Source organism: Xenopus laevis, chromosome 2L, assembly GCF_017654675.1.
Source record: "Xenopus laevis strain J_2021 chromosome 2L, Xenopus_laevis_v10.1, whole genome shotgun sequence".
NCBI classification, from domain to species: Eukaryota; Metazoa; Chordata; class Amphibia; order Anura; family Pipidae; genus Xenopus; species Xenopus laevis.
Window position 1 is genome coordinate 176,548,288 of NC_054373.1, and position 22,820 is coordinate 176,571,107.

At 40.9% G+C, this 22,820-nt stretch overlaps 2 protein-coding genes across 2 annotated transcripts; both read left to right on the plus strand.

Annotated features, from left to right (window-relative positions):
• Positions 1 to 4,328: 4,328 nt before the first annotated feature.
• LOC121399665 (serine/threonine-protein kinase mig-15-like) lies at positions 4,329 to 7,000 on the plus strand. Its single transcript, XM_041581203.1, has 8 exons — positions 4,329 to 4,401; positions 4,495 to 4,539; positions 5,155 to 5,235; positions 5,556 to 5,582; positions 5,795 to 5,860; positions 6,079 to 6,135; positions 6,386 to 6,514; positions 6,791 to 7,000. Exons 3-8 carry the CDS (start codon positions 5,221 to 5,223, stop codon positions 6,914 to 6,916), a joined length of 420 nt encoding a protein of 139 aa, XP_041437137.1. The 5' UTR covers positions 4,329 to 4,401; positions 4,495 to 4,539; positions 5,155 to 5,220; the 3' UTR covers positions 6,917 to 7,000.
• A 199-nt stretch (positions 7,001 to 7,199) lies between these two features.
• LOC121399666 (serine/threonine-protein kinase dst3-like) lies at positions 7,200 to 9,402 on the plus strand. The gene is made up of 5 exons (XM_041581204.1): positions 7,200 to 7,312; positions 7,926 to 7,980; positions 8,304 to 8,382; positions 8,613 to 8,766; positions 9,105 to 9,402. Exons 1-4 carry the CDS (start codon positions 7,223 to 7,225, stop codon positions 8,761 to 8,763), a joined length of 375 nt encoding a protein of 124 aa, XP_041437138.1. The 5' UTR covers positions 7,200 to 7,222; the 3' UTR covers positions 8,764 to 8,766; positions 9,105 to 9,402.
• Positions 9,403 to 22,820: the final 13,418 nt, after the last annotated feature.

A 22,820-nucleotide genomic window follows, 5' to 3' on the forward strand; every position in this document is an offset into this window, starting at 1 on the left:
AAATGTAATTTATGCAATTTGGGTGAATGGGATCTACCTGCAAACTCAAATCAAACTCAATTGGAGTCTTTTTCTTTGAAAAAAGGTGGCAAACAACTTAATTCCAGGACATCCCCCATAAGATAAAACAGTAATTCGGCAGATTTAAGGTGGCGAATAGTCTAATTTGAATTCTTCAAGGGCCACTACATGATCATTTCAAAATTCAAATTAATTGTATTTTTAAAAACTAGAATCAAATTTTAACTAATCCCTGGTCGAATTTCACTTAAAATAACACAAAAATTAGAATTCAAAATTAGAATTTGAAAATTCTTTGACCCTTGATAAATCTACCCCTTAGGGTTTGGATTAGGTTTCACCAAGTCCAAAAAATGAACTTGTGTTTTTTAACTTTTAAAAGAATAATGCTTAGGGATGCACCAAATCCACTATTTTGGATTCGGCTGAACCCCTAAATCGTTTGAAAAAGATTGGGCCAAATACCAAATCTGAATCCTGCAAATTAGGGATGGGAAGGGGAAAACATTTTTACTTCCTTGTTTTGTGACATAAGTCACACAATTTCCTTCCCCACCCCTAATTTGCATATGCAAATGAGGATTCGGATTTGGTTCAGCCGGTAGAAATATTCAGACAAATCCGAATCTTGTTGAAGGGCAAATTCTGGATTCGGTGCATCCCTAATAATGCAATATATACACACACACATTTATATATATATATATAGAGAGAGAGAGTCAGGTGTTTTATAGTTGGATTTATAGTATTTATTTAATTAAAGTTTTCCTATCTGCTAATTGCTTTTTTGTGATAAAACCTTTTCTTTATGTCTTCCTTAGAAAAAAAAGGATAAAACCATCAGAAAATCTGTTGTGGTAAGTGTTGAAGAACTGGGCAACAAACATATGTGACACCATTTTCCTAACTATTCAAACCCTGTTTATTTCCTTGCCTATAGATTTATACCTTGATGAAGCTGCACCATATACATGTTCAATTCATACTGGTCCAAAAAAAACCAAACCCACTGATTAAACTGGATTTCACCAGTTTATTCATATTGACCACATCCCCCATTATTTCTCATTAGATTAATCATCATTAGTCCGGGACTTGATAACCTCGGGCACCTTCCTTACTTGTAAAGCCATTTAATAGTGACATTCAGCTACAGGATAATCCATTACCAAATTCATAGATGACACATTTCATGATGTCTTGGACCTTAGTAACTTCGATTGGAGTAGACCCTCGCACACCCGTTGTGTAGATGTGTAGATTAGCTCGGTGCTCAATGAATGGAGGGTACGGTGACCTCCCAGTAACTAGAACAAAAGAACACACCGGCACACGAGACTTGTATCTGCAGGGCAAGCCCTTGCAAAAGTTTTTACTGCGGTGGTGCAACGTTTCGGGGCTCCGCCTCTTTGTCAAGCATACTACATACAGGTGCAAATGAACATTATAAAGGCAAACCAATTAGTGCTTCATTATGCAAAAATGTGAATGATCAATTTCATATAAAAAAATTTTCATTATATAGATACCAATTATCAAAAATACATAGAAAAAAGATTGTTATAAAAATACTTAGATTCTTTTCACAATTATTATATATAAGTGTCATTATAAATAGAGTAAGGCACACAATACTTTTAAGTCCATATTAATGAAAGCAGCAAATTCAAAGTCCCAGTGTTGGAAACCTCAATTGCAAGTTTCAATTGAGGTTTCCAACACTGGGACTTTGAATTTGCTGCTTTCATTAATATGGACTTAAAAGTATTGTGTGCCTTACTCTATTTATAATGACACTTATATACAATAATTGTGAAAAGAATCTAAGTATTTTTATAACAATCTTTTTTCTATGTATTTTTGATAATTGGTATCTATATAATGAAATTTTTTTTTATATGAAATTGATCATTCACATTTTTGCATAATGAAGCACTAATTGTTTTGCCTTTATAATGTTCATTTGCACCTGTATGTAGTATGCTTGACAAAGGGGCGGAGCCCCGAAACGTTGCACCACCGCAGTAAAAACTTTTGCAAGGGCTTGCCCTGCAGATACAAGTCTCGTGTGCCGGTGTGTTCTTTTGTTCTTGGACCTTAGTAAAACACTTTTCTTCCTTGATCAAAGGGATAACCCCTTGGTCTTTGCATTATTATTATTATCAGAATAAATCCCTGTTCTGACTCTGCATTTATTTACTCACATTAGTTATAACTAATCAAAATCATATGTTTCCAAAATTAACCATACTCATTTAGTGATAACTAACAGTGAATAATAGGCCTTTAATTGAATAAAATAACACCACCTTTTTATCATTTAACCAGGAGGAACCCAACGAAATAATCTGCCTGGTAAGCAGTAAAGGAGTTGGTATCAAACAGTCTTTATGTTTTAGCTCCCCTTAAATGTTGTGTTGATTTATTATAATTATTATCATTACCACAATTCTTTTTACTGAGGTAATGGTTGTTATATTAGTCTGGGCCCCCTCCCAGCTAAATCCCAAGCCTTTTCTAGAGGGCCCAGTTCCACAAGTTTGTAGCCATATTTTTAACAGGAGCGTCATTAGCTCAGTGCTCCCCATTGGAACATATTTCCAGAGGAGACCACTGATCTAACAGTCTCTTATATCATTGCTCTTCACCACGATAATCTGGTGATATTCATGGAATATGTTAGGAAAGCAGTTTATTGAGCAAGATGGTTACTATTTATGGAAACATTAACTAAAACTATAATCCATTAAGCTAAATTGTGTGATATAAAGATGATTTACATCCACATATGATCTATTTTCCCCTCTTAACCAGGTACAACCTGTTGATTCTGGAAATACTATCTGCCAATAAGTACTGAATAAATCAAAACACCAATCCCTAAATATTACACAATTATTTGAACTTCTTCTCCAAAAAGCTGAGTTGTTTTGATAACTTCACTTTTATCTTTTAACCAGGTACCATCAGAAAAACCAGAGCAGAAACTAGAGCTGGCTGTAACCATCTGCCAGGTAAGCACATCAGAAAGAGTGTGTGGAGAAAAAATCACTGTATGTTTTATGCAAGATTGTACTTTAGCTTCTTTATAACACCAATAATACAATGTTTTTTTTCTTTCCTTCTCTTAACCAGGAGACTCCAGAAACTCCTGATATCAACATCGATCAGGTAAGAAGAAATGCTATGGTTGTAATATATAAAAAATATTTTGAGGAAATATTTTGTTACAGTATTGAGCTGGGAAATCTTTTTTAAAAATCGTTTTTTTTTTGTCTTAAACAGGAGGAACAACAAGTGGAGCAGGAACAAGATCTGAGAGCTGATAGCAGCCCCTGCCACTCCCAGGTAAGAAGGACATAACCAATGAGTAACAAAGATTTATTTTGTAATAATGTCCGCGGGTTGAACTTATAAAATAACATTTTCAAAAACTTTTTTTTTTCAGGAAGAACAACAAGTGGAGCAGGAACAAGATCTGATAGCTGATAGCAGCCCCTGCCACTCCCAGGTAAGAAGGACATAACCAATTAGTAACAAAGATTTATTATGTAATAATGTCCGCGGGTTGAACTTGTACATTAACATTTTCAAAACCTTTTTTTTTCAGGAAGAACAAGTGGAAGAACAACAAGTGGAGCAGGAACAAGATCTGATAGCTGATAGCAGCCCCTGCCACTCCCAGGTAAGAAGGACATAACCAATGAGTAACAAAAATTTATTTTGTAATAATGTCCGTGGGTTGAACTTATAAAATAACATTTTCAAAATCTTTTTTTTCAGGAACAACAACAAGTGGAAGAACAGGAGCAAGATCTTATAGCTGATAGCAGCCCCTTCCACTCCCAGGTAAGAAGGACATAACCAATGAGTAACAAAGATTTTATTTTGTGATAATGTCCGCAGGTTGAATTGATAAAATAACATTTTCAAAATCTTTTTTTTCCCTTTTCTTAAACAGGAACAACAACAAGTGGAGCAGGAGCAAGATCTGATAGCTGATAGCAGCCCCTGCCACTCCCAGGTAAGAAGGACATAACCAATGAGTAACAAAGATTTATTTTGTAATAATGTCCGCGGGTTGAACTTGTAAATTAACATTTTCAAAACCTTTTTTTTTTTTTTTCAGGAACAACAACAAGTGGGGCAGGAACAAGATCTAAGAGCTGATAGCAGCCCCTGCCACTCCCAGGTAAGACAGACATAACCAATGGGTAACAAAGATTTATTTTGTAATAATGTCCGCGGGTTGAACTTATAAAATAACATTTTTAAAATCTTTTTTTCCCTTTGCTTAAACAGGAAGAACAACAAGTGGAAGAACAACAAGTGGAGCAGGAGCAAGTTCTGATAGCTGATATCAGCCCCTGCCACTCCCTGGTAAGAAGGACATAACCAATGAGTAACAAAGATTTATTTTGTAATAATGTCCGCGGATTGAACTTATAAAATAACATTTTCTCTGTTAATTAGGAAACCGTCGAAAGACTTGAAGAGCCCCAATGTGACACCTATGAGGTAACCAACAATGAATTGTTCAGTGGCCCCAATGCATTTAAAAGAACATAGTTACATGCTTCATAAATAATCTCTATCCCAATAACAATATTTACAGAAATTTATTACCAGCATAGGTGCTAAGTTGCCTATTCCAACCAATTACCATCTGTTATAAAAAATAGAAATGAAAATTTACAGGTTGTGTTGACTTTTACTGGCAATGCCCTAATAACATTGTTCCTTATAGGCCTCTTACTATTATTATAATCATTACCAAAGTCTTTTTTGATAAGCAAGGGTTACTAGGTTGGATATTTAGTCTGGCTCTTTCTAGTGGGGCACCCTCCACAATTTTTAGCCTTTTCTTTTTTTAAACATGAGCTCTGTTAGCTTGATGCTTTCCCATTACAACATCATCATATTCCCAGAGGAGAGTGCTGAACTAACAGCCTGTTTTACCGTTGCTCTTAACCAGGGTGATCTGTTGGCTCTTTCAATGTCATCTGCCAAGTAACTACCGAATAATTAGAAAATAAAACACCAATCCCTAAATATTACATCTACATTTTTTGCGCTTCTTTTTTAAAATGCTGTTGAGTTGATTTGATAACTTGACTTTTATCTCTTAACCAGGAACCATCAGAAACCCCTGACGATACCAACTGCCAGGAAAAACAAAAGCAAGAGCTGGATCTGGGCATGAACAACTGCCAGGTAAGAATAGGAGAGGAAGAGTAGGGGCAAATAAAAATCAACCTATATTTTATGCAAGATTGCATTTTAGCTTCTTTAAATGAGACCTGATACATTTCCCAACACCTTTTTCATCTAATTTCTTAACTAGTCTCCAAAACCACCTGACACTAACATTTGTCAGGTAGACAAAAAATCATCTAGTCTCAATAGAACAAAAATGGACTTTCCATTTAAGCACTCCAGGGTTCAGTTCATATAATAAAAATGTTCCCACTAATTATAATTTTAGCACTTCCCAAAAACAATTGATCTGAGAAAACCTTTTTTGTCTTCCCCAGGAGAATCAGCTTGAAGTAAAGTTCCCGGTAAGCAGCTTTTAAACTGTATTTTGGAACACTAAACAACGCAAAAGCACAGCAAATGGTTTGACTTAAATATTCCATCCCTCAGCCTTCTCCCCTAATACACCAGTCCCCAGCTCCCCTACACCTCCTGTTCTTCTCACATATTGGAAAGGTTGCACTATTTTAATTCAGTTTTGTATTTATCATGTTTTTAATACAATGTTATGTTTTAGACGCCCAGGACATATCTGCAAATCCTGGAGCCAACAGGACAGGACAGCTACGGGATGAATTATACCGTAAGATATTTTATGGCTTAACTTGTGTCATGGTTTTGGGTAATTCTGTTGATTCTGCCGATTGGTTGTTCCCTCTAGAGTTTTTGTCCCTTCTGTGTTTTCCTTGTGCTTCTCAATCTGCCAATAAACCTTCCCATATCCACCCAGTATGTGTGTTTGCTTTCCCTAATGTTCCGACACAGTAATGATCAGAGATTCATCGGCTACTTTTGTTGCAGGGTTGGCACCGTAAAGAACAACTGGATGTGTCCGTGACCATCGTAAAGGACATAGAGGTAATGAGTCTTGATAATAATAATTATTAGATACAAATAAAAATTTTTTTATACCTGATTTTTAGTAGAAGGAGAACTTGTATGGAAAAATGTATGGGATTTAAGAAATAAGAACAGAGAGAGGCAAACATATTGTGCAAGTCTCATGTAGGGATATTACAAAACTAACATTTTTCAGAACTACAAGTTAGGCTGGGGTATTTGTAATTGTATCCATTGTACTGACTTTGCTTCTTTTGTTTGAAACTAGAAGAGAAAAGACATCCTTCAAGAAGTGGAAGTCCTTGAACTTATCAGAGGCCACGAAAATGTCATTGGCTACTATGGGGCTTATTACCAACGTGCCTCTGTAAAGAAGCCCCACTATGAAGGACTGTGGGTAAGGAAGTGTTTATTCAGGTTACAATTTATGCACCAACATGCCAGTCAACAGCTCTAATACAAGCAAACATTTTGGATGCAAATATTATTCATTTTGGTAAGAAAGAGTCACGGTGCATGTGGATCACTTTGTTCTCAGTTGCACCTGATATTGTAGTTACACCCAGAATGCTTGTGTAGGTCTATTTCTGACTCACATCCACACAGCCTTTCCCCAGACTTCCTAATAAAATTATAGACCACACAAATTTATGTGTCAAACTTTCTTTTCTAGATTTCTATGGAGCGTTGGAATGGTGTAGCGGTGGAAGATCTAATCTACACCAGTGAGCAGTACTCCTTGCATGAAAGCTGGATAGCGTACATCTGCAAGGAGGTATTAAAGGTATGTCTCATGTGATCCTCCTTGGCACTTTTCTGGCTAAATCTAGTTCAATTAAGAGCAGAAAAAATATTAATATATTTGCTTTATTCATTTCCCAGGGCCTGTGTCATCTAGAAAACAAAAAGGTCATCCATCACGACCTGCGGCCCCAGAACATTATCCTGACAACATCGGCAGATGTAAAGATCAGTAAGTGATGCTTAGAATCTGAAAAAACGGATTTATCCATGTTTTTTATTGGATACATTTATAAATGAATATTACAATTCCTGCTTTTGTCATACAATTTCAGGTGATTTCAGCTCTGCCACCATCGGGGAAATGAGTCACAGCACGTCTGGGCGGATTCCATACCTGGCGCCAGAAGTACTGGCCAATTTTGGCAAGAAGACCATATGGTATAACTCTAAGGTATTGTGATATCTTCTCTCTCACTTTATATATAATGTATGGAGCTTACACGGGGTGCACTGCATGGACTTTTTCACTCACTTCACATGCCCCTCTCATAACAGTGAATCCAAAGCTGTAAAGTGGTTTCTGTGACATGAGAGGGAGAAGCGAAGAGAGAAATTCTCAAATCTGAGTGCAGTGCACAGGAGTATTAGAAACCAACTCCACTTGACTCTTTATGGGGTTTTCCAGCTCAGCCTGGGGTCATTCTTTAGTGATAACAGTCACATCACTTTACTCCTTCAAATGTTTTATATTAATACAAAGGTCAGGTTTTGTATTGTACAGTGAAACCTTCATTTCACACCCTTTGATTTTATTTGATTTTTGTGTGTGGCCCCACTTTTATATGATGTATAATGAATTCTCCTGATTTTCCACTTTCCTGGACCTTACACCATTTTTTTCTAATCCCCTGTAATACATAAAATGGGAGTTCTACTGTATTTTGTTACTGTGCATTCCAAATAGATAGAAAAAGTATTTTGAATGATCCACAACTAGAATATTTTATATGCCCTGTGTGTTTTCTTATCTAATTTTTGCCTTTTTCTTATGTTTTAATACCTAGGCTGACATATGGTCCTTGGGAATATCAGCACTTCAAATGGCGGAAGGCTATTACCGTAAGTAAACCCCAATGGGACTGTACGTTAGTACATAAAGAACTGTTTGTAGAAAAGTTAGAGGGCATTTACTGTATGTGTCATGCTGTAACACTGAATATTATTAAATATTAAAAACTAAGGGCAGAATTACAAAAATTTTAATTTTCCAGTTTGTGAATCCGTTATTTTTTCAGTGTGCTGGCTATCGAGAAAGAAAAACAAACTTTAGTAAATTTGAGTTTTTACAAAATTAGAAAAGGTTTGAAAGTGAGAAAAATTGCCCTCCAACTGTTGTGATTGTCAGTCATTATGTTCTTATGTTGTATTCTCTTACATCCTAGCATTCAGCAGATTTCCCCAGCAAAAACTCATGAAACGCATCATGCACGGACCTGCGCCAGTATTATTGTGGGACAAATGGTGAGTCATTTCAACTGAAACAGGAAAAGAGGGAGAGGTAGAGAGGGTGGGGAAATAAAGGGGAGATGGGTGGGAAATGAAAAGGTAATGAGGGGAGGGGTGGGAATATTAAATGTGGGGAAACAAGCAAGGGATTAGCTTTGGTGAGGGGTATATTAAGGTATTCAGGGCACATGGTTGTTTATTTAACATAAACAATTTTAATTTTGGCTTCTGTTTCTTTTTTCCAGGAGCGACAACTTCCATTCATTCGTCAGCCATTGCCTCCAGAAGGATCCAGCTTGGAGGCCGTCTGCTGGAAAGCTCTTATCACACCCCTTCATTTGTAAGATCTTTAATGAAAGGGGTGTGAAGAGCAATATCAAATGGCACCTGCAGTGAGAAGTAAGGGAACTGCTCATTCTCATTACAATTGACTCGATGTACAGACCATATCCACCTACTGCTCCTATTCTTACTATAGTCTCCGGCTTTACTACATATATTATAATTGTGTAACTAATGCCGCCCATTATATAAGGCTGAGATTGTATTAGGGCAGAGGTCATTGAACTAGGCCACATCTATAGAGAAATGTTATTATTAGTTGTAGTAGTTGACCTTTAAATCAGCAGCAGTGGGAATGGGATATAAATAATAGTAAATACACATAGAAAGAGAATTGCAGAATTCTTATACAGACAACCCTTCTCCATGGCTAACACTGAGTATTCTCTCCTTAGGACTGAAGCACTGAAGTTCCAGAACATCATAGCAGCCATCGGGGGAGGGACGGGGGCACAACTGCAGGGCCCTTATGTCATCTTTGGGCCCCGCAGACTTGGGGCATGTTTAACATTGGCGATAAATATCGGGAGAGATTTCGGGAGATGTTGCCCATGACAACCAATGTTAAACATGCCCCTTGGTCCCGATGGCGGCTAATTGACAACAGCGGCTGATTGACATCAATATGATCTTGTACATTATAAAAAACAATAAACATCTTAAAATATCATTGACCTGTATTGTATGTTTTTAATAGGGAGACATCCCTAATAACCTCCAATCCCACTGTTGGCTCATATCCATGTTCCTTTAAATGACTTGTTAGGGAATTGGGCATAGCCCACATCTACCTCAACAAAATCCCATAAACAGTCTTTCTGTGCTGGTTTTATTCATCCTGTTCCTGCTGGTAATTCCCATGTTCTCTTCATTTTATCTTGGTAGTCTTCCATTAATATCTATTCTTGCAGCAAGCAAATAGTGGCTAATACCATTATTAATGCTACAAGCACTGGTGCAGTGTGCCAGGCTAAATGTCTGCAATGTTAGAATCCTCCTAGAGCTCTATAAGAGATGTTTAGTGATGGGCGAACTTCTCCCGTTTCACTTCACCAAAAAAAATCACGAATTCACGTTTCTGTGGCCTTAGATGAAACTTTGATATAGTTGTGGCAAGTGCCACTCTCTCCAGCCGGCCTCTTTTGTTGAATTGGGAGCAAATATGGCAATTGATGCTGTACAGCCGTAACTTCAGGGTTCCCATATTTGGTTGCAGTAGGTGCAGCAGACCTGCGACAAAAGAATCACGGGTGAATGTCAGTTTAATATGAAGCAGCAGAAGCACTCAGAGCATGGCTGAGATGATTCTGGAATTGTGGGGAAAACTCGGAATTGTGGATAAAAACATGTTGATTTGAGTCTCAAAATTTAATTTTGCTCATTGTGTTCATAAATGGCTCTTTATGATACAGCGCCAGGCTGTTATTGTAGATAACCAGGTGTACTCCTGCCTCTAGAGCTGGAGGCACCATTATCATTTTTAAAAACCCAGAAAGTTTTATTTCAATCTTATAACAATACAAAAACTACAATTGCAATCACACAACCACCCATATTTAAAGCAACTATACAAACACTTTACTTTTGTCTCTGATCATCGGTTTGCTTCTTATTTTACCTTTTGCCTATAGTGTTGCTTATGCTTCTTCCAAAAATAGCACTTTTTTTAAAGGGATGTTTCACCTTTTAGCGAGTTATTTACTAAAATCCAAATTTATTTCTATTAAAAAAACCACAAGCAAACTAACATTGCCTGATTTTACCTTATTTATTAATTCAATAACTCAAATTAATCGGATTGAGAAAAATCGAGTGAAAAGCCAACTCATCCATTTTTTCTGACTTTTTTTCCAAATAATTGAATTTTTTCAGGTTTTTTTTCCCAGAACCCCACATTTTTCAGATTATCAGGCTAAACCCAGCACAACAACAATATCTTGAAGTTGATGATAGGTGCCTCTCCAATAGACTTATACAGGACCTCGACAGGTCTGAGAAGTTGGATTTTCTGATTCAGGCTTTTTGTAGCATTGGGGTAAAATAAATCAAAAATAAATGTGAGTTTTTGCCCTAAAAAGCCAAACCAGATAAATACAAGGTTTATTAAATAACCCCCTTAGGGGCAAATTCACTAACCTCTGAAAATTAGCCAGCGACGGCTTCGCTCACAGCGTAACACTTAGCCAGGCGTAGATTCGCCAGGACAACACTAATTCACTAAAATCTGAAGTTGCTTCCAGGGCGCCGAACGCTGGTGAAGTTGCGTTAGCGTTGCCTAATTTGCATACGGTGGGAAGTTAACGTTGAATGGACGTATACGTTACAGCAAATACATTAAACTACATAAGGCCGGGGAATCTTATTAAAATATAAAATAAAGTTGTTATATTGCCCTACACATGAGCCCAGTGTATAGTTTATGTGCCCTATGTTAGGACATGTAGGGGGGAAGCCAGTTACCCCAAAATAAGTTCTTTTGCATCCTATCACCCTGAAAAAATGGAAATGACCACAGTGTTTTTTGGGACTTAGAAAATTTTTCAGCTATTTTTTGAGGAAGTCCTATCTACTCTATTGCACTTTGCCTGGTCTGAGGTGGTGAAGGCAAGTCTGGCGCAAGAGGTAACGTTCAGTAAAATCCGCATCTTAGTGGATTTGCGTAGTTACGTCCAATCGCCAGAGCACAAAAAAACCTTTTGAGGTCCTGTATAAGTCAACGGGGAAGGTACCGATATCTGATGAGTTGTTGGTTTCTGTGCAGGAAATAGCAGTTTTTACACGAAAAAAATTTGGAGTTTGCTAGAAAATCTCCGAAGTTTGCCCGACCCTGTTTTTTCTGGCTTTTTTCTTCATAAATAAGGTCCATTCAGGCAATCAAAAACAATATTCAGATATATTTTACAGTGTAATTAAAGTTCATTTTGCTTGACATGTGATAAAATAGGATTTGGATTATGTTTTTTGGGTGACGGGTCCCCTTTAAAGGAAAGTCCAACACAAGGAGCTGGAAGAAATTTCTAGACATTATTGTTCCCAATCATTCCAACAGCTAAGGGGCCAGAAACACAATAAAGTGAAGAATAGTTGCTTCTAAACAGTGCAAACAGTGAAATGTTATTCTTTGGAACAATTGTCAGTTATACCCCTTTATAATGAACTCCTCCTTGTCTGTAAATCTGAGCCATAAGGCAAGAATAAGGACATTTATCTTTAGACTGTTATGGATTACTATAATATAGAAATACTTCTGTATTTTGGGCTATAGTATAAAATAAAAGATGTTTCTACTTTAATAAGGACAATAAGACTTAAGCACTGTTCTATAGAAAACAAGAGAATTTTATAGAGCTGTTAGCATAGCAACCTGTCGAGAACTCATTGCTGCAGCTTAAGAGGTATTGAAAGAAACTCAAATCCTTATGTGACTCAATTAACCATAATCTAATGTTGCTCAGTTCTCTCCTGTAACAAGCCCACTCACCTTCAGATCCGTCTCTAATTTGAGAAGACCTAAAATAATTTGAGCATTAGGTAATTTTCCCCTTTCAAAATGGCATTAAACAATTCTAGAGGGTTTTTTATCAAGCTCCGAATATTGGAACCTCAAATAATAAAAAAATTATGAATTTTTCGAGATTTTTTAAAGTCCAATGGTTTAAAAACTGTGAATCCAAAACCCCGGCATCTAAAATCTCTCGAGGTCCTGTATTAGTCAATGGGGAAGGTCTAGTGTCTGTGCTGATGTCCGTACCGATATCCGATGAGTTTGTGGTTTCTGCGCAAATAATCGTAGTTTTTGTGCAAAACTCCGAACAATTCAGAGTTTTCAGGGAAAGCTCCGAAGTTTGTCCGACCCTATTTTTTGGGGATTTTTCTTCATAAATAAGGCCCATTCAGGCAAACGGAGTTGCTCCGATTTCTAACGTTGAAATACTTAGATAATTTTTTTTTAATTTTAATTGATTTAATAAATTACAGTTTTTTAATTTATTTAAAGGGGTGGTTCAACTTTAACTTTTAGTTAATTATGGAATGGGTAAATCTAAGCAACTTTTCAATAGGCTTTCTTTTTTTTCTTTTTTTAATAGATTTTTTAGTTATTTGCCTTTTGCTTTTGACTGTTTTCTAGCTTTCAAATGGGGGTCATTGACCCCATCTAAAAAAGAAATGCTCTGTAAGGCTACAAATTATTTATTATTGCCCTTCTTTTATTACTAGTCTTTCTATTCAGACCCTCTTTTATTCATATTACAATTTTATATTCAAACCAATGTATGGTTGCTAGGGTAATTTGGACCCTAGCAACCAGATTGCTGATATTACAAATTGGAGAGCTGCTGAATAAAAAACTAAATAACTCAAAAACCACAAAAAATAAAAAATGAAAACCAAATGCAAATTGTCTCAGAATATCACTGTCTACATCATACTAAAAGTAATTTGTAGGTGAACAACCTCTTTAATAAAGTTAAGATAAAACATTCATTGCAGCATTACTGCTGTAGATTTAAATCTATAAATATATGGAACGTCTAATGGGGTACAGGAGAGACAATGGTCTCTTAGACCTATTAGTTAAGAAGAAATAGCTTTCCCTTGCCAAGAAAGAAGAAACCTCGCATACTAGAGAAGCAACCTAAGGCCACCATCCAATATCTATTCTTCCCTAGAACATAGTGTCATATTGATAATGATGATGTCATCTTGTCAGTCTCCAGCTGGCATATACTGGGCATTCTACTAAATGGCCTGTACAGACTAATTTAACCATCCTTGTTCTCTTACATCTCAGCTTCAGCATGTGCTGTTGAGTTCCAGTTCGCCACTGAATACCGTAAATACTCGAGTATAAGCCGTCCCGAGTATAAGCCGAGGCACCTAATTTTATCTCCAAAAACTGGGAAAGCTTATTGACTCGAGTATAAGCCGAGGGTGAAAAATGCAGCAGCTTCTGGTAAGTTTCAATCAAAAAATTGAGGGTTTCTGCTCCCATTGGAGGTGCCGGCATCTAGTTTTTGGATGCCAGCGACCATTCTTGGATGCTGGCGAATATTCTTGGAGACTATTCATGGACTATTCATGACTATTCTCAGATGCCGGCGACTATTCTTAGACGCCAGCAACTATTTTTGCGATTGACCCCAGTATAAGCCGAGGTAGAGTTTTTCAGCATATTTTGGGGGTGAAAAGCTCGGCTTATACTCGAGTATATACGGTAAGCATAATTGGTGAAACGTGTCAGGCATGATGGCATCACCTAGCACTTGGGAAGGAACTCATGGAAGAGAGGAGCACAGACATTTACCTGTGAGTACCCATTTAAATATGCTTAATGGATTTAGGTTGTGGTCTACTTGATCTAAGATTTTTTTAAACCATGCAGTCTCCTGGGAATTATTTAGTGTTCTCACACATATATGGTTTATCAATGAAGCACTAAATAAATGTATGAAATCCATTATCTGGAAACCCATTATCTAGAAAGCTCTGAATTATGGGAAGGCCTTCTCCGATAGACTCTATTTTAATCAAATAATCCAAATTTGTTAAAAAACGATGCAAACATTTTGGGGATCCAAATAGGCCCCATCAATTAACAACAAAAACACAACAGAACATCTTCACTTTTCCCTTAATTTTCTTTCAATTTGATTTTGACCTTGACTGAGCTTGGTATATAAACCAACTTTCAATGGAAAAAAATTATGTTTTAACATAAAAAGGTTTCATCTCCAGTGTTGTTACCACAAAATTCAATATTGTTTAGTTTTAATGAATGAATGAATAATTCTTTAATTTGCTAAATAAATAAATAAAAAGTGCATTGTATTTAGAGTCCATTATTACAATAGGCATTGGAAAACTATACAGCTTTTTATACTAGGGATGCACCAATTTCACTATTTTGGATTTGGCAATAACCCCCGAATCCTAATTTCCATATGCAAATTAGGGGTAGGAAGGGGAAAACATTTTTTACTTCCTTTTGTGACTAAAAGTCACACGATTTCCCGCCTGCCCCTAATTTGCAAATTTGGATTCGATTTGACCCAGGCAGAAGGATTCGGCTGAATCCTGCTAAAAAAGGCTTAATCCTGGCCGAATCCTGGATTTGGTGCATCTTTGAAACACTTTGAAGCAGATTTATTAAGGGTTGAATAGTAAATTTGAATTTGAATTTTCAAATAATTTTTTTGTGTCAAAATTCACACATCACAAATTCAAATTTTAATCTCCCAACTCTAATGTAAATTCAGTTGTGAGATTTATCATACCTCGATCCATGGAAACAGTTCTAATTTGAATATTCACCACCTAAAACCTGACGAGTTCATTTACAAGTCAATGGCAGACGTCCGTTAATCCATCTGAATATGTCAATAGCCTTCCTGATATTCAAGTTTACTCTCTCATCTCAGGGGGACACAGGCACTGGAGGGTTAACTTCACCTTCCGGGAGGAAAGGACACTAAAAACAAGAACTTTGACAGCCCTCCCAGGGGCCGGCCCGCCTATCCCAGCAGGCTACACCCCCACCAGGAGGCTGTCACACCCCAGTTCTTTTAGTGTCCTCATGGGAGGAGGACACTCTCCCCTCAGGGGAGATTTTTATTATTTAATTATTTATTTATTAATTATTTATTTATTTTCTTCTATAGGTTCCCCGGGCAGGAATTCCGGTTCAGCCCCGGTTGATGCAGGGCAATTTTTACTGGGACAGGAGCTCCTGCTCTGTTCCCTGAGCCCTTAGGCACTTGGAGACAGGAGCTGCGGCTCAGTTCTCCTGGCTGGGGGCTGGGCTGGTTTTCAACACCTCCGCACCCCCAGCCCAGCAGTGGCTCTCCACTCTTAAAGGAAAACTATACCCCCAAAATGAATACTTAAGCAACAGATAGTTTATATCAAATTGAATGACATATTAAAGAATCTTACCAAACTGGAATATATATTTACATAAATATTGCCCTTTTACATCTCTTGCCTTGAACCACCATTTCGTGACTCTATCTGTGCTGCCTCAGAGATCACCTGACCAGAAATACTACAACACTAACTGTAACAGGAAGAAGTGAGGAAGCAAAAGGCAGAACTCTGTCTGTTAATTGGCTCATGTGACCTTACATGTGGTTTGTATGTGTGCACAGTGAATCTTACGATCTCAGGGGGCGGCCCTTATTTTTTAAAATGGCAATTTTCTATTTATGATTACCCAATGGCACATACTACTAAAAAAGTACATTATTATGATAATGGTTCATTTACATGAAGCAGGGTTTTACACATGAGCTGTTTTACTCAGTATCTTTTAATAGAGACCTACATTGTTTGGGGGGTATAGTTTTCCTTTAAAGCCAGCCATCCTGCTCCCTTGCCTTGGGAGACGAGCGGCAGGTTCTCCTTCTCACAGGCGCGCCGCTCACCGATGACGTCATCGCGCATGCGCGCGCACTTCCCCTCTCCTTCGCGCCGTTTTCTCCTTGCCTGGCGCAGTCTTGCAGCGCTCCCTCCTGATCTCCCGTCTGCCACAGGTCCCTTCTAGACCCCACAGGGCTCCATTTTTCCTGCACAGGCACCGGCAGGCTAACTTCCTCTTCCAGAGGCAGAGTCCTCAGAGACACAGGGTTCAGCTTACAGGCTTCATCTCCAGGGACGGCTGACACCCCTTCAGGCCTGTATCATTATTACATTTATATCTATATATATATATATATAATCTGACCCTTGGGCTACCTTTTCCATATATATATATATATATATAAATTTATATATATATTCATATATATATTTATTCTCAGGTAAATTTTCAGGTGCTATGGCAAACCCCACCAGGGAGGGTCCTAAGCTGCGTTCCACGCAATCTACTGCTAAGGTTCCTTCCGTACCCAAGGTTTCTTTTCTAGCATGCGCCAGTTGTCGCGCCAGACTTCCCCTGGGTCACCCTGAGTCTACATGTTCAGCATGTTCGCAACCTTCCCATGCCCCTGCTTCTACGGACAGCCAGGGTGCATCGGCTTCAGTACCTGAACCTCCCTGGGCAAGAAATTTAGCAGACTCTATTTCTTCACTTCAGGGGCTTGCGCGGCTCCCTGAGTCCTTAGACAAGTTCCTTGCCCAGCTGACTTCCCAACCTCCCTCTGGGGTAGCTGGGAAACGCAAGGTTTCTGACACCACCTTACTTCCGAACTCCGACGAGGAGTCGGAACTTGCAGAGGATGGCCAAATTTCAGACAGGGACTCTGACGAGGATTCCCATCGGGAACCAGAGGTTCCCCCAGCTATCTCAGACATAGACAGCTTGATTGAGTCTGTTCTTGAGACTCTCAACGTGTCTCCACCTGTCTCAGCCGATCCTTCCAAGGATCTTTTTAAGAGACAGAAAAAGACTGCTAAGTTGTTCCCTTCACATGACCAGCTTTTTTCTGTAGTCAAGGATGAGTGGGCCTCTCCAGAACGCAAGATTAATCTTTCCCGTCGCTTTACCCTTCTCTATCCTTTTCCCAAGGACGACACTGATCTTTGGTGCCTTTCTCCTACAGTCGATCCACCAATTTCCCGTCTAGCCAAGTCTACCACCATTCCAGTTCCCGATGCGGCTGGATTCAGGGACCCCATTGACAAAAGGCTGGAGGTATTCTGCAAATCCATATTTTTCGCCTCAGGTGCGGCCCTCAGACCGACCTTCGCTATCGCTTGGGTCAGCCGCGCTTCAGAAGTTTGGGCCGATCAGCTCTGTCAGGCTGTTATAGATGGATCTGACCAGGCTTCCATTTTAAAGCTGGCGGAGCAACTCAAAGAAGCATCTCAGTTTCTCTGCCAGGCATCCTTAGATTCAGCGAAGATGATTGCAAGGGCTTCCGCCACTTCCATAGCGGCCAGACGTTTCCTCTGGCTCAAACATTGGTCTGCGGATTTGACATCCAAGAAGTCACTGGTCTCTATTCCCTTTGCAGGCAAGGTTCTATTTGGCACTGAGCTGGATAAAATCATCAGCCAGGCTACAGGGGGCAAAAGTACCCTTCTTCCACAGAACAAGCCTAAACATCAGTCGGTTAATCGCCGTTTTTCTCGATTTCGCTCCTTTCGTTCCAAACAAGCTAAGACTCCAACAACAGAAAAGAGCGCTCCTTCGTTTAGAGGAAAGTGGAAGAGACCTGCCTGGTCCGCTGGCAGACAACCTCAGAAGCCTTCCGCCGACAAAACCTCCTCTTCCTGAAGGTTTGCCCACCTCCCGAATCGAGAGGGTGGGCGGGCGTCTCCTCTCCTTTCGGCAGGTCTGGTCTCACGCCTTCGTAGATGCCTGGGTCCACGAAGTTCTCCACCAAGGTTATTCCATAGAGTTCCGACACCCTCCTCCGGAGAGATTTCTCTCTTCTCCCCCTCCATCCAATCCCGTACGCAGAGCAGCCTTCTGGAAGGCCATTTCCTCCCTCCAACAGGCGGGGGTCGTGGTACCGGTACCCAAGGAGGAGGAACGGCAGGGGTTCTATTCCATCCTCTTCTGCGTTCCAAAGAAGGACGGAGGAATTCGTCCCATCCTGGATCTCAAGAAGCTCAATCGTTGCCTCAGACGTTTCTCCTTCCGGATGGAATCCATCCGTTCCGTCATTTCAGCAATGGAACCCGGGGAGTTTCTTTCCTCCGTCGATATCAAGGATGCTTACCTCCATATCCCAATCCACAGGGCGCATCATCGCTACCTGCGATTTGCCTCTCTAGGGAAGCACTTCCAATTCGTGGCTCTCCCCTTCGGCCTGGCCACGGCTCCTCGGGTCTTCACCAAGATCCTAGCTCCAGTCCTAGCTCTCCTTCGGTCTCAGGGGGTATCAGTTACCCCCTACCTGGACGATCTCCTCATCAAGGCCCCATCAGCCCAGAGGAACCAGTCCGATCTGTCCCTTGTGATCCAGACTCTGCAACAACACGGATGGATCATCAACTTCAAGAAGTCATTCCTGATACCCGCACAGAGAATGATATTCTTGGGGACTCTCTTCGATACCCAGCTCTGCCGCACCTTTCTTCCAGCGGACAAGGCTCTAAACCTACGCAGCCGCATTCTCTCTCTAGCGGACTCGCCATGCTCTCCTCTCAGATCTTGCATGCAGGTACTGGGTTTGATGGTCTCGGCGATAGACACCATCCCTTATGCTCAGCTTCACACTCGTCCCCTTCAGCGAGCCATCCTGACACACTGGAATCCAGAGATAACGTCTCTGGACTCTCCCATCACCCTCCCCACCCTGACGAGGACTTCCCTAGGGTGGTGGCTACAACCAGCCAATCTCAACTAGGGCAAGCCATTTGCGATTCTCCACTGGACCATCCTCACCACGGATGCCAGTCTCCGGGGTTGGGGTGCGGTGTGTCAGGGCCAGACAGCACAGGGCAGATGGCTCTCCTCAGAGTCATCTCTTCCAATCAATGTCCTGGAACTCCGAGCCATTCGCCTGGCTCTCCTTCACTGGACAGACTTCCTCAGGGGCAAGACCATCAAGATTCAGACGGACAATGCCACGGCCGTGGCATACATCAACCACCAGGGAGGGACTCGCAGCAGGGGAGCCATGCACGAGGCCTCACGCATCCTCACCTGGGCAGAGAAGTACGTACCGGCCATCTCCGCAGTCCACATTCCAGGAGTGGAAAATTGGACGGCGGACTTCCTCAGCAGGGAAACTCTCGACCAAGGAGAATGGGCCCTGCATCCAGAGGTGTTCGAATCTCTAACCGACCAATGGGGCATGCCAGAGGTCGACCTGATGGCCTCCAGGAACAATGCAAAGACTCCGCGATTCATGTCTCGGTCAAGGGATCCAAGGGCCATAGGGGTAGACGCGCTCACGGCTCCATGGCCGTTCAGCTTCGTTTACGTCTTCCCTCCTCTACCTCTCCTTCCCAGGATACTGAAGAGGGTCAACCAAGAAGGGGTCAGGACCATGCTCGTGGCACCATACTGGCCCAGAAGGGCCTGGTTTGCAGATCTCATCAATCTCGCAGAGACAGAGCCCATCCATCTTCCGACTCGACAGGATCTTCTAAGTCAGGGTCCAGTATTCCACCCGAATATTCATCTGTTCCATTTGACGGCCTGGCTCTTGAGACCCTAGTCCTCAAACGACAGGGGTTTGATGACCGAGTGATAGAGACCATGATTGCTGCCAGAAAACCTTCCTCCTCTCGTATCTATTACAGAACATGGAGGACTTACATCGCATGGTGTACCGCTCACTCTTTTCCCCCGCATCGCTACAGTACGGCCCGCATACTCGGGTTCTTGCAGCAGGGCCTCGACAAGGGCCTTCGCCTTGCCTCCCTCAAGTCTCAGATCTCCGCCTTGTCCGTACTCTTCCAGCTCAATATTGCACAGAAATCTCCCGTTCGGACCTTCCTGCAGGGAGTCGCGCATATCGCCCCTCCCGTTCGTGCACCTGTACCTGGTTGGGACCTCAACCTAGTCCTGTCGGCTCTACAGAGTGCTCCGTTCGAGCCCCTCGCTCAGGCCTCAGATGTCCTTCTTACCTGGAAGACCGTGTTCCTCCTCGCTATCACATCTGCCAGACGAGTCTCCAAGCTAGCAGCACTTTCTTGCCGTTCGCCTTTCTTGATTTTTCACCAGGACAAGGCTGTGCTCCGGCCTATACCCTCCTTCCTGCCAAAGGTAGTATCGGCCTTCCACCTAAACCAGGACATCGTGGTTCCATCCTTCTGTCCACAGCCTAAGTGTTCTAAGGAGACTGCACTACATTCCCTGGACGTAGTCCGAGCTCTCAAATATTATGTTCACAGATCCGAATCCTTTCGCAGGTGCGATGCTCTCCTCGTCATTCCTACAGGCCCACGGAAGGGTCTTAAAGCTTCCAAGACCACCCTTGCCAGATGGATCCGCTCTACGATTCACCGGACCTACCAGATCGCTGGTAGACCTTCTCCTATGGGGGTCACGGCCCACTCAACTAGATCACTGGCGGCCTCCTGGGCAGCACGGAACATGGCGTCTGTGGAGCAGATCTGCAAGGCTGCCACGTGGTCTTCCATCCATACCTTCACCCGATTCTACCAGGTTCATGTTGCCTCCTCTTCTGAAGCCGTCTTCGGTAGGAAGGTACTGCACGCTGCTGTACAATCTTAAGCTTGATCTACCCACCCTTCTGGGGACTGCTCTTGAACGTCCCTCCAGTGCCTGTGTCCCCCTGAGATGAGAGAGTAAGATGGATTTTTGTCTTACCTGTAAAATCCTTTTCTCTCTTCATCGAAAGGGGGACACAGGCACGCCCATCCCTTACGATATCAAGCTTGGACGTGGAAGGTTCCTTGGACAGACTCTGTCTAGATCCAGCATCACCTCCTGGTGGGGCTCCCAAGCCCTGGTAATCTTAGATCTTCATTATCCTCGTTGCGAGGACAACCGTCAAGTTAGCCCAAGGTTCTTCCTTGGTCAGTTCTAGTTAATTCCTCAGTTATCTTTTACACTTTTAACGTTCTGGGGTGTGACAGCCTCCTGGTGGGGGTGTAGCCTGCTGGGATAGGCGGGCCGGCCCCTGGGAGGGCTGTCAAAGTTCTTGTTTTTAGTGTCCTTTCCTCCCGGAAGGTGAAGTTAACCCTCCAGTGCCTGTGTCCCCCTTTCGATGAAGAGAGAAAAGGATTTTACAGGTAAGACAAAAATCCATCTTTTTCAGAGTGAAATTCGATTTAAGTTTCCTATTCGATTTGAATACAAAATACATTTTCGGATTGCTCCTATTCGATCGAATTTCTTTTTTAAATAACCTCTGATTCAAGTTGGGAGTACATTTGAATTTATTACAGTAAAAAAAATTCACATCAATTAAATGAATCTGCCCATTTATGTATATAGTGTGTTGTTGGCACACACAATTTTTGTCTCTGCATGCAATTTGCATAGAAGAGGAAGATTTAATAGGTGATAAACAGATGATTCCTGAGCTGGGCCAAGTAGAAGGTGGGTCTAAGGCAAACTGCCAATCACACTCCAGCAATCAGTCAGGGGACAAGAAGCCAATCTGGCAATTGTATTTTGTGATCCTCCAGGACCCTGAACTAGTGTTGGAAATAGAGGTACATGTTTAGCACCCCACTCCCACCCAGTATTGCTTAGCAGTCTTGCACTTTGTCCAGAATCTTCATAAATGACCCCCATTTCAGTTATGAATAAATATTCACTTCTCCTTCCATCCCTCCGAATGTACCACACTTGGGGGCAGATTTACATAGGGTCAAATATCGAGGGTTAATTAACACTCGATATTCGACTGTCGAAGTTAAATCCTTCGACTTCGAATATTGAAGTCGAAGGATTTACCACAATTAGAATGATCGAACGAAAAATCGATTAGAATGATTTTAATCCATCGATCGAACGATTTTTCTACGACCAAAAAAAGCTTAGAAAGCCTATGGGGACCTTCCCCATAGGCTAACATTGAGGTTCGGTAGGTTTTAGATGGCGAACTAGGGGGTCGAAGTTTTTTTTAAAGAGACAGTACTTCGACTATCGAATGGTCGAATATTCGAACGATTTTTAGTTCGAATCGTTCGATTCGAAGTCGTAATCGATGCTCAAAGTAGCCAATAAAAATTTCGAAATTCGAACTTTTTTGAATTGGAATTCTTCACTCGAGCTAAGTAAATGTGCCCCTTGGTGTTTATAATATAAATGGAACCAGTTATATATGTTCCCTGTTTACTTTTGCAAACCAGCAGCACTTGGGATGGTATTTGGCACTACAACCCCTATATTATTAAATTCCAGCAGTAAAATGCTAATAGAGCGCACAGTCACAAGACGTTAACAGAATCAATTGCTTGTAAGCTTATAATTATAAAGAGATTTGGGGAATGTAATAAAAGTCAGTAACGGAAAAACTATTCGCTATGTGAAAAGTTATACCTTTGTGTGAACAAATTTTGCTTTGCGTGAATTTAATGTTGCTTTTGCGAAAGCCGGAAACTATTTAGCGGCCATGTCCATCAGGGGAAGAAAGTTTGCAAATGTTCTAGTTTAAGCCAATACCCAGTAAATGTAATAAAACTCTTATGTTTGCTCCACAAGATTACTTCACCTTCAAGCACTTTTTAAAATTCTCTTTTTA

Coding starts and splice junctions, on each gene's coding strand:
- LOC121399665 (XM_041581203.1), top strand. Junction 5,861..6,078: donor GCTACGGGATGAATTATACC/GTAAGATATTTT, acceptor CTTTTGTTGCAG/GGTTGGCACCGTAAAGAACA. Junction 6,136..6,385: donor CCATCGTAAAGGACATAGAG/GTAATGAGTCTT, acceptor GTTTGAAACTAG/AAGAGAAAAGACATCCTTCA.
- LOC121399666 (XM_041581204.1), top strand. CDS start 7,223: ATGAGTCACAGCACGTCTGGGCGGATTCCATACCTGGCGCCAGAAGTA. Junction 7,981..8,303: donor AATGGCGGAAGGCTATTACC/GTAAGTAAACCC, acceptor CTTACATCCTAG/CATTCAGCAGATTTCCCCAG. Junction 8,383..8,612: donor GTATTATTGTGGGACAAATG/GTGAGTCATTTC, acceptor TCTTTTTTCCAG/GAGCGACAACTTCCATTCAT.